This window comes from Aulonocara sp. 'chitande type north' Nkhata Bay, linkage group LG12 (genome assembly GCF_057382095.1).
Source record: "Aulonocara sp. 'chitande type north' Nkhata Bay isolate Kocher_YH1m ecotype deep benthic linkage group LG12, A_spYH_male_GT1.1, whole genome shotgun sequence".
NCBI classification, from domain to species: Eukaryota; Metazoa; Chordata; class Actinopteri; order Cichliformes; family Cichlidae; genus Aulonocara; species Aulonocara sp. 'chitande type north' Nkhata Bay.
This window is the reverse complement of record NC_141355.1, coordinates 26495611-26513947: the sequence shown is the minus strand read 5'-3', so window position 1 is coordinate 26513947 and position 18337 is coordinate 26495611. Positions and strand designations below refer to the sequence as shown.

The 18337-nt window shown below is 40.0% G+C and overlaps 1 protein-coding gene across 3 annotated transcripts; it reads right to left on the bottom strand.

The window, feature by feature from the left end:
- Positions 1-635: 635 nt before the first annotated feature.
- Positions 636-17148, bottom strand: ercc6l2 (excision repair cross-complementation group 6-like 2). 3 transcript variants are annotated; one of them, XM_086314679.1, is made up of 21 exons: positions 16657-17148; positions 15891-16315; positions 15657-15773; positions 15288-15481; positions 15000-15093; positions 14741-14808; positions 14397-14501; positions 13189-13396; positions 12904-13044; positions 12404-12520; positions 12199-12318; positions 12049-12120; positions 10255-10400; positions 10068-10163; positions 9781-9880; positions 9507-9659; positions 8775-8855; positions 6872-7838; positions 6639-6793; positions 6003-6160; positions 636-4762 (listed from the first exon to the last, which is right to left on the bottom strand). In XM_086314679.1, the coding sequence occupies exons 1-21, from the start codon at positions 16682-16684 to the stop codon at positions 3598-3600; spliced, it is 4710 nt and encodes a 1569-aa protein (XP_086170805.1). In that variant the 5' UTR covers positions 16685-17148; the 3' UTR covers positions 636-3597. The 3 variants fall into 3 exon arrangements, with proteins under 3 accessions (XP_086170805.1, XP_086170804.1, XP_086170806.1); XM_086314678.1 differs by having other exon boundaries at positions 637-4762; positions 15891-16318; positions 16657-17146; XM_086314680.1 differs by lacking the exon at positions 14397-14501 and having other exon boundaries at positions 638-4762; positions 15891-16318; positions 16657-17143.
- Positions 17149-18337: the final 1189 nt, after the last annotated feature.

Below are 18337 nucleotides of genomic sequence, written 5' to 3'. Positions count from 1 at the left end.
CTGCTGAGTCACCTAAATGTGTGCTTTTTTTTTTTTAATAGGCCTCGGATAGAAGCTATTTATCTGTTTCCACGTTATTATCTATGATGGTCAGCTAAGTTTCTTTTACAATTTCTTAATGGTTACCTTTATTTTCAGCTTATTTTTTAAATAAGCTATAGTGTTGCATGAACTTTGACGAGAATTATATACTATGATTTCCTCTATGAGCTCGTAAAAAGCCCCAATAAGTAATTTTCTTAGCCAACCAACAAGTTAGTTTGTAGAGTTGTGATGTTTAGATGAGTTTTACTGAAATAGTGAGAAGTGTTTTGCATTTTTTCTCTTTTCTGATTCATTAAAAGTTGGTTAGAAAGGTTAAGTAGAAGTGCAAACATTAAAGATCTGGTAAAAGAGGGTAGGGTGTTTGCTCACTGCTCAAATGGGATTAATTTGCACCCACACAGTCCTAATAAGACAGATTAAAAAGATTTTTGAGCACAAAACATTTAAGGCCACAGTGAAATGCAAGTTAAACCAAGGATGTGAGTGTTTTGCATGATCAGGAATTTTTTACGCTGTACAGGAAATAGTGGCTGGAGGGACTTAAGTAAGAAATTCTGACACCCACAAATGTTGTATGTGGCTTGGCACACACAGCATAACAAATGCAGGAACTAGCACCTACATACACACACCTTCCTTTCCCACAATATGAGGTCAGAAAACAGTGCTAGGAATAGATTAATTTAATCCAGTCTTAAGTAATGCATTTAGAGAATTTACTATAGCATTTATTGTTACAGTTGTCCATATTTGATATTTTGTCATGTTTATTGAAACAGGTGCACACATAAACAGAAAACCTGTGAATAAGGCAAAAACAGACTTTGTACAATTCTGTTTGTTCTGTTCTCTGCCAAGCTGTCGCCACACTGCTTCGGTGATGTTAAGGTCTGGGCTCTGGGTCCAGTCCATGACTGATCCTTTTGCATTGTGTTTTTTTTTTTCTATCCAGTTATGCTTTTACCACATGGGCAGTGTGTTTCATCAGATGCTTTCTGGATAGTACTACATGGTGGATCAAAATCTGATGGTACTTTTCTGCATTTAGATTTCCATCAGTTCTGACAAGATCACCAACACTACTGGCTGAAGTGCAGCCCCATGACAGAGCCTGTGTCATGTTTTACTGTTGTACCTCTCTCCTGAGCTCCTCTGTGAATACTGACAATTTGAACCAAAAATGTCAAATTTGTATTAGTCACTCCATAAGATGTGTGTAGATACAAAACTGGTTCATCCTTTGAGTTTGGTGCCTTTTTAATGCTTGAATGATTCTTATACCGACTTAAAAACCCAAGAACTGGACTGAAAATGAGTGTAAAAGCAGTCAATGTCCACATAAAAACTTCAGAAAGCTTTAAGAACTATTGCTCAAAGAACTATTTTGTACAGTACTGTAAATCAACATTTATCACATTCATACGCTGAAGACTTGGGATTACTTTTTTTCAATGTGTATGTTTTTTTTTTTTTAAATTTCAGTGTCTTTAAAACAACAGATGCAGTTCGTAGCGCAGATTCTTTTGGTTGCTTCGTTTTATGCATTTATACATGAGCTATTTCTTAATCTGTGACAGCCTGCAGATGTTCTTCACACACTGCAGAGTGAACCTATAGAAACCCGATCCAAAGATGACTGCAGGCTGAGGTCAGAGTGGGTGACAACACTCATTCAGTTTTTTACAAATCAAATCAAACTAGGTGTGACAGTCTGACCTGTGAAAATAAACTTAGAGGTTCAGGGCCATCTCTTCGCTTGACTGTGCTGCATTTTACAGGCTTACAGACACTCAGGTTATTGTGGCAGGAAATATAAACAGACTTCTCAACCTTCCCTCGACACATAAAGACAAGAAACTAATGAGAGGACTGGAAAAACAGTCAGCCTCTTTGGTGGGATTTCTTGTAGCTCCATCTGTGGGAAACGGCCTCCCATGGCAAGTAATAAAATACAATAATCCAACTGATTTGAGACATTGTCAGTTATAAGTCATGGCAGCAGAAGCAGATCTTTTTTATAATAATGTAGTTAGTACTAAGGACATGAAAGCTTTGTTTGCCACCGAGCCATGCTAGCTGACATCCATTAGCCTGGAACCACTGCAAGCCAGTTAGTGAGCTTCACCATTGCCAGTAAACACAAAAAGATAAAAACGATAGGGATCTGCAAATCTCAGTTTTGGATGAATCAGAAACAAAGAGAGAAAAATGTTTTGGGGACTTGGAAGAGAAAAGGCTTTTGATTCATTAAACAGGTGTGACGGATGTGTGGCTTCTAATTTAGCAAACATAGCCATGATCTACCACACACACACACACACACACACACACACACACACACACACTTTACCGACCTGCATGATTTGTTGAGGCACGTTCAGTGATGTTCCGCACTTTCTCATTTCTGCTACACAGAACACAACACTTAAACAGAGCAGCTTTCATTTACATCAACGCAACAGCTGAAAGAGGTCAAACACAGCTGTGTGTAACAGAACAGTAATGTGCACTCCCAAACAAACAAGATGACCTTTTTTTTTTTTCATATTAAGGCAAAGCTTAGAGTTTGATGAATTTGACAAATGCAACTACAACGAAAATTTTCAGATGATGGGTGAATGGAAGGGCATGAATACTACCTGCCATCACTCATCTCGCTGCTCCACTTAAGTCTTGAATTGCTTATTGTTATTACACTAATAGCACAGCAGCTCTCCCCTCTGAGGGGCACAACTCAGCAGACCCACAGAGCGCTCAGATTACAGTGCAGATGACTGCAGGGAAACATCACCATCTACATTATGTAATGTCCACTCTCTTGGGAGGTGTGAGGCAGCAACGGGTGTGGAGTGACACAGACCTAACAGCCATTAAGGAGTTTTAAGTGGTATTTCTGCACAGTCACCAACACTTATTGGGTGACAATTATGATATCAGTCACACAAGCCTAGAAGCCAGTCGTTAACCCCTTAACAACCACTGGTTGGCAGAAAAAGAAAACGTGTAGTCCCAGATGCCAACCACCTACCAAATGAAAAGTTTAGTCATTTCACAGTTGCTGTATTTAGGAACAGCTGATCAGCCACTATACCTGTGTGATCGGCTAAAAGGGCTGACACTATGCAACCCTGCCTATGCTAAGTCCAAACCATAACCATGTTTGATGAGATCTGAGTCAGCTTCGCCCTGAAGTTCCACTTTTTGTTTCTCTGTTGGAAACAGTCCAGTGTAATGGAAATTATCTGTTGTCATCACATGATACACATATACAACTTAACACTGTGACGACAAAGTATAGTGCTTAGCCAGTGTAGAAAAAAAGAAAAAAAAGAAGAGCAGGGAAACTATTTTGATAAAAGTATATGCACGTTCAACTAAATACTTTCAAGAGTGATTACACTGAAGTTTATTTTAGTAACATACAAGAGAATTCTCTTTTTTAAAAAGTAAAAATAAAAGACAATTTAAAAGATTCAATCGTTTTAAACAAAAGAAAAGTACGAAAATTTGCAGACAAAGCTGCAAAACTGTTCACTAATACAAATTCAAATGCTATTTTTTCCACAGGAACTTGTCATTAGTTTTCCAGAGACTCTTGCTGTCCTTCTCCGCAGACACGGTTCTAGCTGCAAAGTTGGTGGTGATGCAAACTCTCTGCACTTCTTCTAAATCTGTTAATCTATTGATACTCTCCTCATTACCCTCATTCAGGATGTCCCAGAAGTCTTTGCGACTGCCCTTCGATGCCCGTGCTGTTGTTTCGACCTGGTGTGTAGTTTGGGTGTGTAAGGTTGCATCAGAGTGGGAAGTGAGTGCGGACGGTGAAGGCGTGGTAAGATTGGTGCTTACAGGTGCTACGGGTGGTGTTTTTGGGATGTGTTGAGTACTCTTGGGTTTGGGTTTTAGTAAGTCATCTAGGATCGAGGTGTCTCCTATCAGCTCTGTTAGGTAGGAGCGATTAGTGGAGATGGAAGGGGGCTGAGAATTTTCTCTCTGCTCCCTCTGCAAAGTTTCACTTATCCTCAAAGATGACTTCTGCTCCTGCTCTTTTCCTCGTGCTGTGGGTTTGGATACCATGGCGGAACTGCCATGGCTGAGGTCCGAAGAAGAAGGGGTATCTCTGTCTGTGCAGTTCAGGCGAGCAGAAGCCTCCCCAGACCCAAGACCACTGCTGCTGACTCGATCGCCGCCAAGACCACCACCAGCTATGTGGGCTCCAGAAGTAGAAACACTACCTCCCTTTGTCCGCTTGAGTCCTCTGGCACTGCAGTGCGTCTCGTCCTGCTCTTCTGACTCAGGACTTGGAACATCACTTAGAGGTTCCAGCACATTCCTTTGTGATATTCTTTGCTTTTTGCGAGGTTTTGGAGTATCGCCTTTTGAGTTTCTAGCCTTTTTTGGTGGCACAGGAGTTTTTTGCGATGTTTCAGGTTTAGTTCTGAAATTCTTTTGAGTGAATGTCAAATTTTTTGTGGCTTTTGAAGCATCCTTTTGTGGATTTTTGATCTCCGAGTTAGCAGCTAAGGGGGAGGCTTGTGCTGAAACAGGTTGTGGGAAGTTGTTTTTGACCGTATCAGCCAACTCGGGGAGGTTCAGTGAAGTATAATACTGGTGAAGCAAGGCCAGCCTCTGGGTTGAATCTTTGCTCAGAATTTCAACAGCAAACTGGTGGACTGTGGGAAATTTGAATTTTTCTGCCATTTCCTCCAGCTGTTGCCTGCAAAAAAAAGAAAGAAAAGAAAAGGGGCGATAATGAAGGAAGAAAGTGCAAAAAACCCATCTAAAAATAGAAAATTGTGTTAGATACTGAAGATGACAGGATATTTTAACAACTAATGGTTTCTCCTAACCTCTATTCATAAATGCACAGTAAGATCAAGGCTAGAATCTGGCATCTGTGACCATAAAATGCCTTAAAATCTCAAATAATACCTCTTCAAAAAGCCACAAGGCCTATACTATTAACCACATATTGAGTGAGGCCTAACTAATTATAAACATCCCATATTCATGCTCATATCCAGAAAGCAGTGTAGTGTGTAGTATTTTTCATTAGCTCCTAGGCACCTATTAAAACTCTGCTCTAACAATTATTGGGGACAGAAATACCTCCGTGGTGGTAAAGCAGAATTATAGTGGTGTTACTAGCATTTGTGGCTTTTACTGAAAAAACAAAACAAAACAAAACAAAACAATAAAAGTAGGAGCAGTATAACCTGATGCGCATGTGGATTTTAATCATTAAACACCAAGGTTAACTGAGGCGATAGCAATATAAGTAGTGTGTATTTGCTTCCTGGTGAGCCTCCAGGCAGGGATACAGCCCTCGGGGAGTGAGACTGGAGCCACGAACAGTGTCTGTGTGTCTGCGTTTGAGTATTTAGAAAGGGGTGGGGGTGATGCAGCAGAACAGAATCGTGTATTTGAATGCTCTGCATGTGAACGTGTGCTAATACTTGTTAGGATATGTGTGTGTACGTATCAGAGTGAGTTTGGAAGTCCTAAGGCGATCATTTTGGTTAGTCCCAGGAGGGCTGCGGTTGTGAAGGGGAAAACTCCTGCACTGTTGGGCATGGTCATAACTGGGTAATCTTTGGCACGATGCTGGGAAATAGGTGGAAGGAAAAGCTCAGAGGTGGTCCCTCACTAAATACACATACACAATTACTGAGGCCCAGGTGGGGCACTCAACACTATATCTCCGGTAGGTTTTGGCCTCATTCCTCACTGCTAGAAATTGTTCTTTCTTTTCCTTTCCTCCCCATTACTCCTCTAGCCAACCTTCCTCTCACTTATTATCCTACTTTTTTCCTCCCATATCAGAATTTTTTTTACTCTTCTGTTGCAGTTTTTCCCCTACACCTTCATCACCTCTCCCTCTTTTACCCCCCGGCCTCTCTTATCATCATGTGATTTTTCTGCCTTAAAATAAGTTAAACTCTTTTACAATTCACTACCTGCGTATGGCTTTGGGAGTCTCGCCAAAGATGAAGGTGTTGTGTTTGGTGTGATGCACACTCTTGGTGGTAAAGGTGACTGGATGATCCAAACTGAGCTCTTGCAGCCTCATAGTGGAATGACACGGCTCACTGTCTGGCAAGCTCTCCGCCAAGCTCTGGCACAATCAAACAAGAGTAAAGTTTCAGAGAAATATTGATCCACTCTCTGTCAAGTTACCTAACAACAACATAGTTTATAGTCATTACCGGTGGACCAGATTTGCAGGCATGAAAGAGCATGTAAAAAATGAAGTACTGTGCTGCAATTAATGGACAGTCTTAAGTCACTGGTCCTAAAAGTCCTATAATTACGCTAAATCATAATGAACAGCATTTATTTACCCCATAGTTCTACTCTTTTTAAAATTAATTTCACTGATCAACTCGGTTTCAAATCAGCACAAACTGCCCAACAGTAATCTACAAGTATCACTCCCATGTAACAGAAAAAAAATGTGTTTTATAAACTGGGTGAAATGATCCTTTAACTTGCCATCAACACAGGGTTAAAGGTATGACGCTTGACTGAGGGCTCTATATCATACTATGTGAAGAATCAATGGACCAGATCAGTGTTTGACCTCTTGTTTGTACCTCTTGGGTTCCTAGAAGGTGATTGGCCGGGAGCTGCGAGTACATTTTGCGTTCAAACACGTCCCGTACAGCAGCTCGACTGATTAGCTCTTCTGCTTTGCTGCCACCCACAATGCGCTGGTTAGAGTGGGTGTACACCACCTCCTGTACACCTCCTTGAAATGAAAAAAAAAGTCCATCAGAATTGGTACAATTTTGTTATTAAAAGTGTTTAAAGTAGCACTGGAACTAACCTAGCATGCAGTCAATAGTTCCATTCTTTTCTTTAGATGCCAGGGTTGTCTGACTTTTCAAAGTTGTAAATGAAACAGCCTTCGGCATCAAAGCTTCCTTCTCTGTTGTGCCCGTCACAGGTCTTTGCCCAAGTTTTTGCAATTTAACTCTGGATCTCTCCATGTGTGGACTTACATGTTCCTCCTCTGAAGATGAGAATGTCTCTATATCTTCTGTGTATTTTGATCTTCTTTTATCCCTTTCACTTGCACTTTGCCTCCTTTTACTGCAGTCTGTCCTTCCTCCCCCCTTCTCTGCTCCATCATGTAAATATAAAGTATCCTTTTTGGACCACGACTTTGCCTCTAAGTCGAAGTCTTCAGATTCATCTGAGTAACCACCAAACTTGTGTTTTTGGCGAAATGTAGTTTTGAGTTTATTAACTTTATTTTTTTCTACTTTAGAGTTTTTATTGCCATCTTCATCCACAGTAATTATTTCACGTATCTGCCGTTTCAGACCCGTGTCACCGTCTTGTCTCCCATTATCTCCATTATCTCTTAATTTTCTGTCTGAATTGCAGGATGTGTCCCTGGTTTCTGTTCCCAAATGGACACCGACATTTCCTGTGATGGAGGTCGACGTGTCTTCCCTTTTTTCCTCCTCAGGATCTTCCTCAAAGCAGCTTCCTTCACCTTCTGGACTCGTTTGTCCTTCTAGCGCTGGTGCTTCTTTGACTCTTTCAAAGAGTTTGGAGAAACCATGCTGTTGGAGACTCATTCGACCAGGACCTGTTGTAGCACTCCTGCTCCTATTGCAATCATCTGTACTGAGGTTTGAGGCCTTTCTCTTGACCCCCTGCTCCCTCTCATCCTCTTCACTGCTGAAGTCCAGCACCCCTGTGGAGACGTTTGATGCGTCGCTGTTCTCCTTCACTGGTTTATCATTTGGTACATGGACTTTTGTAGGTGAAGAACCTCCAGCTTGCTAAAACAGTAGACACAAGGTAGAAACAGACTGAGAAAGAAAGGACAAGCAGGGCAGGCAATACATTTCTCTTATTAGTTGCATCTTGTTGTAAGTGAACTGTAGCTTTAGCTCAAAAATCCACCTGTATCACCACTGAGTGACCCAATCAGGCAATCTTTCAAGTGATACAAAGCTATTTGTTAACTTTCAATAATGTGGTTTAAAGCTTCTATAATGATAAAAAGAAAAGGGTCATAACGTGTTCCAGTGTTACATGAATGAGTCTCTGGCTGCCCCCCAACTGATTCTAATTTCAATTTCATGAACTAGGTGACCCAGGTTAGCTCATATTTTTGCAGGTATCCAGGTTCTTTGAGTATGTCTGAATTCACTATAGTGTTTCAGGGTTTTCGTTATTTGTTTTTGGATTTTTTTGCAAGGAAAAAGCTGCTCTGACTGTTCTCAGTGGAGTAGTAAAAAGGACAGCATAGTGCACACTGCAGGCCTGGCTGGGAAAAGGATGATAAGGGGTACCACTGTATAAATAAATAGCTGAAAAGTGGAAGACAGACTTCATTGTGGTATGTGCCTTACATTAGCGCAAACAAGTAATGGCACCCAGCTGTTCATATGTGGTGGTGACACAACAAGAGCCTTATGCTTCAGTTTCACTAATAGAATAAAATGTTATCTGTTATCTTCCATAGCGTACTCCAGAGTCTACTGCACTTGATGTGTTTGCAAGTATTAATAGTAATTAATTGGAAGTGTGCAGTACAAGTTGGTCACTTTCACTCTCTCAGAACAGCAGCTGAGATCTGCTTAATGAGACTGTGTGGCTGGTAGACTGACGGACAGCAGGGTTCACGTGGGAATGGGAAGACAAGCGGTCTGCTTGGAAAGAATGACAGAGTCAGGGATGTTCTGAGTTTCTGAGAAGAGAAGACTACTCACGCCAGCTCCCTTTGTCTCCTCCTCCGTGTCTTTGCCTGTGTGTGTACTCATCATAACACCAGCCTCCACTTGCCCTTCTCTCTGAGAGGAATTCATCAAAACAAACATTTCAGTGAACAGCATCAACTCAGTTCTGTCACAACCATCAGCACAACAATATCTTTCACTTTTGGTATTTAGTATAACACTGTGAGAGACAGGTTAGGTCTTCTGCAGGATACCATTTTTATAACTGTACGTTTAAACATATCTTTAATTTGAAATGTAAAGGGAAATCCTATTTGGGCAATATCCTGCTTTTTAAAAACACAACAAGCAACCTAGAGTACTGTGACACTGTTGTATGTATAAATCAAGATTTCTGAATCCTGCTAACCACCCTTGCGGACGCAGCTACAGCCAATTATTTTAACAACACCTGAATTCAAAGATTAAGAGATGTAGTGCATTTATTATGCAGATGGAAATATGTACACCCAGTTTTCTCTGTGCTCTGAGATGATGAAACCAGGACAGTCATACCTACCTAGTGTAGTTTAAGTCTTGATATTGAGTTGAAAATCAAAGCAAGTGTTAAATGCCTCCAAAGGCCCAAGACAAGAAACAGTAAAAGTCATTTTGGTTTGTGAAACCCTGAATTGTGACTGTGGAAATAAATCAGTGGGATGATGTGAGTCCAGGCGGGCAGCAGCACACACAGTCAAACAGTAAAAGGTCTGTCGGCTATCTAACCTCTAAAATCTTGCGGGTGAGACAGGTCCCTTGAGTTTGCAGCCTAAATAGGTTTTTGATCCCAAACAGTTCATCCTTATGGTCACCATGCCCCCGCACTGCTTCGAAATACCGCCGGGAGCTCTCTTTGCCAACTACAGAGGAGTGCAATTGCTGGAAAATGGGAGAGAATGTGGAAATGCAGCATCTAATTTATATACTATAGCTTCATCTGTATATACAGTATTTAAATTGCAGATTACATTATGTCTATGAGTTTACAGTAGTCTGGTACCTGTTTGTAAATTTGTCGTAGGTATATGACCTCTTCCACAGTCCCCAGTGAGATCAGCCTAAGAACAGTCACATCCCTGCATTGGCCAATGCGATATGCCCTGAGGAGATGTATAAAAAGTATGATGCTTTTCAACAGCACAAAGTGGCGCAATAACACCAAACATTCCTGCCTTGACTTTGGATGCAGTATGCAACAGTTAGGAATTACCAGAATATTGTTAGGTTAGCTAAAGAGCTGCAGCAAAACACTACTATGAAATAATATCTAGTCAGGTGGCAGCCTACCTGTCAATAGCCTGAAGGTCATTGGCTGGGTTCCAGGTGGGGTCAAACAGCACCACAACATTAGCACCAACAAAGTTAAGACCAAGACCACCTGCCCTAATAGAAAATACACATATTAGTAGGTTTCAATACCAAATACTACCTAGGATAAAATTAATTGCTACAAGTGTTGGTATTTCCAACTGACATGGTGGAAACCAGGCAGAGGTTGATGTGAGAGGAGCTGTTAAAGTCTCTGACGATCTGGACTCGCTCTTTGGATTTGGTGGATCCGTCCAGTCTGCTGAAGTCCAGGCCCACAGCCATGCAGTAGCTCTCCATCACATCTAATAGCTAAAAGATTCAATACACAATAAATGACCATTTAGGAGTTTATTAATCAGTAGAGTTGTATAGAAAATAGATCCTACACGTGTAAACTGAAGCAGCATATCTAAAAATATCTGCTGGACTTCAGTCTTTACAACTTATACTTACAGATCTACAGTGAGGCTAAACACTGAGCACTACACTGGCCTGTATGGACACCATGATTAGCATTAAAGTAAAACCAAGGTCATGAAAATATGACTTCATATCATGCTTCCTCCCTTCTGCACACTCTGCCTGCATCCCACGCCCACATCAAAAATTAAGTACTTTCAGTTATGATGTGAAGACTGAGAAAAAGAAACTTAGGCTCAAGGTTATAACTAACTAAAACTAATATAACACCTAAAAGTGAGTGTGAAAGTGCTGTAAAATTAAATGAAAACAAAACCTAACTGAGATAACACAACAATACTTAACATAAAAATATTACTTTTAGACTTAAGCCTATGTGACCGTGTATTATCAGACTGCGCTGCACTTTAATCTCACCTACACGATAATGACAACAAATCTAAAACTATTAAAAATTTAACGAGTAAACCCACTCTAAAACTAATTCCAGAATTATAGCAGACGCAGTAGCATTTCAACAGAACCTCACAAAGACACCTGATGTATTCCTGGAGAGAGTGAAATTAAACTGAACAGAAAGCAAAAACTATAATAACTGCTGATTGATATACCTGAAGCTTAAATGAGTTATACTGTATCAGGTGACTACAACCATTAGACTGCACTCTCAGTCTAATTGTCTTCACCACAAACTTATAAATAAACATGATGTAATGAGAAAACCACGTCCTCTAGACCTTTTTTTCCTATAAGCAATTCATCTAACAGAAGACGCGATTAGCAAGGTTCAGGCTGCTCCTTTGTTCAATTTTATTTTATTGGCATAGCACCAATTCACAACAACAGTTGCCTCAAAGTACTTTGTATTGTAAGGTAAAGACCCTACAATATTAGAAAAACAATTGCATAACCCCCTATAAGCAAGCACTTTGCAACAGTGGGAAGAAAAAACTCCCTGTTAACGGAAAGATTTAGAACTGGTTTCTCAGGATCACTCTGAGACAGGATGATATTTTGCAAATGAAGGAATGCAGTCCTACACGTGTGTTTAATATGCATACAGAAGGACATATCCTGGTCACAAAGAACTCCAATACTCCTCATAGTGTTACTTAAGGTCAAGTTAATGCCATCCAGAGTATCAGGTTAGACACCATGTTTCCAAGATTTTTAGGATCAAGTACAAAAACTTCAGTTTGGGATGATTTAGAAATAGGAAATTAGAGGTAATCCAGGTCTTTAAGAAATGCCAGTAATTTAACTGGTAGATTTGTATCATCTGGCTTGATGAAAAAAATAATGCTGGGTATCATCTGCATAGCAATGAAACTGCACAGAGTGCTTTTTAATAACACTGCCTAAGGAAAATATGTATAATGTAAAACGACCCTAGAAGAAGACTCCCTATTTAAATGAACAAATTGGAATCTATCAAAATAGATACGACTCAGTATTTAATTCACTCATTGCACAACATATAAACCTGCAATCACACATCCAAAGTCACAGAAACAAAAAATGCAAACGCAGCTCTCACCTTGGTTGAGAGAGAAAAAATAAGCACTTTATCTCTCTTTTGTAGATAAAATTTGAGAAGCTTCTGCAGCACCTAAAAGAAAGCATAAACCTGTTAACCCCCTTTAGAAACTGGCAGTGAAGGGATCACGCAGCTGTTTTCGTGCTTTACCTTCATTTTTCCACTGTACATTGGGTCTGACAAGGCTTCAAATGCTTCATTTTTGCATCTATGCACAAATTCTGGAAACTTCTGGAATACCTTTGCACAAACAGCACTCACATACTTTTCCTAAAAATAAGTGGGAAAGTCATTTTAATGAACAAGATCTTGAGAGAATCGATCCAGAATCACGTGCAAAGCAACACAACTCTACCTGTTTCTTGCTGGTGCCTGGAGTAGACTGAAGGAGTGCTACATGGTTCGCAACTTTTCTCAATATGGCCAGGTAACTAAAGTACAGCTCCTTCATATGAACACCATCAGAGTTTGTCTATGATAGAAGGAAAATATTATTTAATGTAAGAGACAAAGCATCTTCTTGTTGATTTTTATACATGTGATTTTTATGCAAAAGCATAAAGTTTCCTTTCTGTTTTAATGGGATCTATTACTTAGTGTATTCTAGCAGACTATAATGAACTTTAAAACAGTTACTTAATGAAAAAAAAGATTAGGCACCTTCACAAAGACACTTTATATGAACTGCAGTTAAAATACATTGTGATATTTTGATGTGATACTTTAAAGTGGGTAAAATAAAATGTAAACAAACAAACAAAATATCCAATAAAAGTGATTTTGGTCTCAACATATAGAATCAAGTTGTGTGTCCCTGCAATTTACGAAGCACGATAGCAGAAGAGAAAAACTAACTTTATAGCAGCAGCTTCTGCGGGTGCGTCTGCTGTGACAGTCACATTTTTCTGATGACCTTAGGAGTAATGTCACATCTTCACTGCCGAGCACTGCCTGATACACTGTCTGCTGAAACTCTGTCATAGAGCAATATACCACCTTCGATGAAACAACACATACATACATATACAGAAGGGAATTAAGTCAAATAAATCTGATTGAATTAAAAAAAAATGTAATTATGAAAATGATAAAAGGACAGTAAGTGATAAAAGTGTTGGTCAGTCTGACGTCTAGTCTTACCCGGTCGTCCTTCTTGGGCAGCTGTTCTTTGATAAGAGCTTTAGTCCTTCTGAAGAACCAATGAGAAATCTTCCTCACCAGGGCTCTGACGGCCTTCCTCCCTGTAGCGAGAGCGCGTTTGGTTGCGCTGTGCCTCTGCCCTTGCTCAATTGGATCTGAAAATTTGTTCTTGAAGTGGCCTAAGCTACCAAGACAACCTGGTATAGCCCTGAAGAGAAAAGTAAACATAAATCTGAATCCCTGCATAGAAGTTAAATAAAAACATAATGCAATTCATTAAATTTAATTGAAAATGGGGCAAAGTCTACATATTAAAGTAAGATTTTTAACAGTAAGAATTAACGGTTCTTGTTAGTAAGACGGTAAGACCAGAGGCAAGCATTTGTGGAGGTGTGGGAGTGCATTAGTGTCCATCTCTGCACATTGATGGGACCATTGATGTTGAACAGTCATGGATGTTTTTCAGGGAAGGCTGAATTCAGGTGCTAAAATGGTCTAGTTAAAAATGCCTTCTTTAGGCTGCTCCTTTTAGGGGTCACCACAGTGGAGCATCTGACTACATCTCACGCTATAACTAGCATACTGCTCTCCAACACCAACCCTCTGCATGTCCTCCTTCACTTCGTCTATGAATCTTCTTTGTGGTCTTCTTCTCAACCTCCCACCTGGAAGGTCCACATTCAGCATCCTTTGACCAATATATACATTATCCCTGCTCTGGATGTTCAAAAAAATCTCAATCTTCCAACTTTGTCTCGAAACCGCTCAACCTAAGCTAAAATATCTTAACGTCTTCAGATCTGCCACCTCCAGCTGCACCTCCTGTGGGAATTAGTGGTGCTATCTCCAAATAATACAACACAGCAGGTCTTAAAACCATCTCATAAACCTTACTTTCACACTTACTGCAACATTTTGGGAACACATCACTCCGTACACTCATCTCCACTCTGCCAGCACTCACTTCTTCACTGTTATGCACTGTCCATTGCTTTGAATGGTTGATCCCAGGTATCTAAATTAATCCACGCCACTACTGCCGCTCCTTGCCTGTCTACCCTCACTACAGATTGCAATGCCATCTACAAATCTTATAGTCCACATAGACTTCTGCCTGACCTCATCTGTCAACCTGTCCATTACCATCACAAACAACAAAGAGCTCAGAGCTGATCCCTGATGTAATCCCACTTCCAGCTTGAACTCACATTTCACCAGGTTCTCGCTGTCCTCGTACATGTCCTGTACCAACCTCAGTTTTCTCTGCCACTCCTGATTTCCTCATGCAGTACCACAGTCCCTCTCTTGGCAGCCTATCATGGCCCATTAAAAACAAATTATGAAACAATAAAAACAACAGAGGAGGCCAAGAAATGTTGAGCAACTGAAATCCTACAGTGGTCAAACACTTGCTGAGGGCTGTAAAAAGAAAGGGTATAGTGAAATAGCCTCCCATATCCAAACATGTTCCCGACTTGCATTGCTTTATGCCTCTCACATTTTTTAAAAGACAAGTTGTGATATAAATTTTAAGGTTGTAATTTTAACCCACCAATCCATAACACACCACAGCTCCTCCAGGTTGTTCTGTAAAATAGTTCCAGTGAGACCAATTCTGACCTGATGGAAATACAAAGTTAGCATTAGAATCCTGACTCAAAGTTGAGCTTGCTAAAAGGTTAATAAATTAATGTGTACAGCCTCAAAGACAAAGTGCATCAACACTTTCCACTATCAGTTATTTGATACTGACTCATTAGTAGTCCATACTAAATACAAGAACTCTGAAATAACAACACAAGCTCTCTAACCTTACATCTTAGCTCCTTCATGGCCTGAGTGATCTGAGAGTCTGGATTTTTTATCTTGTGGGCCTCATCCACAACCACACCAGACCAGTCAATCCTGTAGGGAAAAGGCAAAGATATAATCTAGGGCATAAATAGATAAGGCAAATTTATTTACGGCACAAAATTGATCTAAAATGCAACTAAAGTGCCTTAAAAATAAATAAAAACTAAAATGAACAATTTCTTAAGGAGCCTAATTTATAAATAGTACTAAATGTACTATACATGTTTTTTAAGCGTGGGTCTTACTTATTAAACTGATCCAGGCAGAGACGAAGAGTTTCATAGGTAGTGAGGGCAATTTCAACTCGCCCTTTCTTAATGCGGGCCAACTCCTCCTCTTTCCTCAGTCCGTGGACCACCACACACTGGAAGTGACCCCATGTGTCCAGCTCATCTTTCCAGTTATAAAGCACTGACAGTGGGGCCACAATAAGGAACACCTTAAACAGAAATGTCACAGAAATGTCAAAATTGTGACTGTGACATTCCACTGCTGTCACTTGTTGCACTTTATCAAATACATAGTGTGTGTGTTTTTTTTTTCTTGACAATTTTGTTAAAACACAGGTCACATTTTTATGTAAGCAAGCTTTAAAAAAAAAAAAAACAACCTACTTTGCTGGGATTACTTTGCTCAGATGACTGCTGACTCTGCAGAAACTGGGGCCTGTTGTTTGCAATGTCCTCCCATGTGCCTGTTTTGTGCAATACAGCAGCCAGAAAACCAATGACCTAAGGTGAGATCCAACAGACGACAAGAATGAAAAGGAAGAGAGCCACAGGAAGCAAAATTAAAAACAAACACTGGCACTTTAACAGTTCTCACAAAAAAAATAACGTGCTTTGTACCTGTACAGTCTTTCCCAGGCCCATGTCATCTCCCAGGATGCAACCTCTGGAACGGATGTAGTTATTGTAAATGAACCTGATACCTTCCTGCTGGTAGGCTCTAAGGTATCTATTGATGGTATAGGGAACTCGGTCTTCATCAGCATCACTCAGCTCTAACGGGACACATAACTTGGGGTCTATCAGGCTGGTAGGAAACCAAGGTTTCTCATGCATGAAGTCCCTCAAACCAGGTCTCACAAGTTTTGAGACAGGTATAGCTTCCGCCTCTTGTTCGTCCTCTCCCACATCTTTATTAGTGTCTTTAAATATCACCCATGCTGTATCCTCATTAAGAGAGCTGGAGGTCAGTTTCTGGATAGTGGCTTCTCTCAGGACACCATGTCTTAGGTGTAGAGCCAGACAACTGTCACCTTCACGCCATTCTGCTGCAAAATCATTGTGACATGATATTTATTAATGATGTAGATGTATTAAAGAATTTCACATTAACTCCAGTCATTAAAATGACTGCAAATTTAAACTTGGGCAAATATAACACTAGCTATAACATATAACAATAATCTTCGCAAATACTCTTTAAGAAATTGGTCAAAAAAAGGAAAGAAACGTCTTTGCAGGAGGGGGTATTTACCACCAACTGCTAAAATATGGCTAATCACTAATTTGTGAATGTAAAAATGAACGTAAAAGCTACTTGATAGAAATATAAACATTATCTACGGAGAAAACAGACAGAATAGGAAGAAAAACAGAACAAAAATACCTTTTCCAACTGCAGAAGTTGAAGCCATTAGGAGGAAACAGAGGCTGCACTCTCTGATCTTCTTCCGGTAGAGGAAAAGGCACTGTAGCTTGTTAGCCTGCTAGATTAGCTCAGCCATCATATACAAAAAAGGAAAACGGTTAAATGGAGACGAAAAACCTATCTGTGTGAGTCACGTGATTCCGAGTAAGTCGCTCATACTTTCTCCTCTTCCAAGCGTCCTTTATTTGGGGAAAAGGCACAACAGGCTCACAGCAGGATCAGCTCCACTGCAGGCTGCTCAGTGTTTATCTGTTTTCACAATCGATACCGCACTTTCGACAAATTTCACCGACGAATCTACATTTAATAAATGTAAATATAAAAATGTCGTTTGTGCAGCTTTGTTGATTTGATTTAAATCATTTATTAAACATTGTCTGGTTTAATGATTCGATCGATTTCATCTCTTTAACCATGCGTCTCTCTTGTGTGGAAAGTGCTGCTGAGGTTTTAATGTGCTCTATTCACGAAAAAAATGATAAAATTTAAATATCAAAATGAGATAAAACATCTCAAATCTGATTTGGAGTTAACGAAATATAATATCAACTAACAATTAACTTCATATGACATAAACAATATACAGATCGGTCACATTTGTCTCACCCTCGTAGTTCCCCGGTTTTTGGAGGTACTCTGAGCATCTCAGTGATTTTTTTTTAATTTATTCCTTTGCATTTTGCCAGGCTGACTCACATGTTGTGATCAGGGTTGATCACAATGTGTGAGTCACATTAACAGTGGAGCTGGTTGTAGATTTTCTGTAAGAACCCCCCCCCCCAAAAAAAAAAAACAGCAGAGTTTGTACTTCCTGACAGTGATGAAAAGTTTAACCTGCCAAAGAGGATAATGATGCACTTTCTCCATCAGTGCCTGGTACCCTGCTGGCATGATCACTGACAAAAGCAGATGGTGGCATATAATATGTTCTCCTAAGACAATTGCTGCCTCCAGTTTCTACATGACCAGTACACCTGCAGTATCTGCTGGCAGCCAAAAAACCTTGTATCCGACCCCTCTTAAATCAGATGCAGACTCTTTGTACATGTACATGCCTTCTTGAGCAGGGGGAACTTGCATACGTTGCAAATGTTTAATCCAATATAGCAGGGGTGACAAACATAAGGCCAGGCGATCAGAATCAGTCTGTAAAAGGATGCAATACAGCCCCCTGGATGGCTTTGGAAAATGTTAAGGAGGGCATAAATTTTGGACTTATTTTTTTACTGTACTGATAAAGAACTTCCCCATGGCTATTTATACTACACCAAATTAATAAATAATAGTTAAATATTTAAAAAAAATAATAGAACAGTCTAATATAGAAATTTACAGTGAAACAATTACTTCTTTACACTGATGGAAAGGAGAGTTTCACTGGTCTGGACTTAAAGTAGGCTGTATGTAGCACATGATGTAAAATGAGTTTTACATCCCTGCATTACAGTATAGTGTGTTACCAGTGGTGTTGTTGGTGACTGTGGTCACGACTGCCATCAGATCATTAACAAACTCCTCCCATATAGTTTTGGGATGATCCTCGTCCTGTTATGATTATCCTCACCCTGTGAGGTACGATCTTGCCTTAAGCTCCAGACGAGGGTGATTGATGATCATTTTACATTTCCTCCACCCCTGA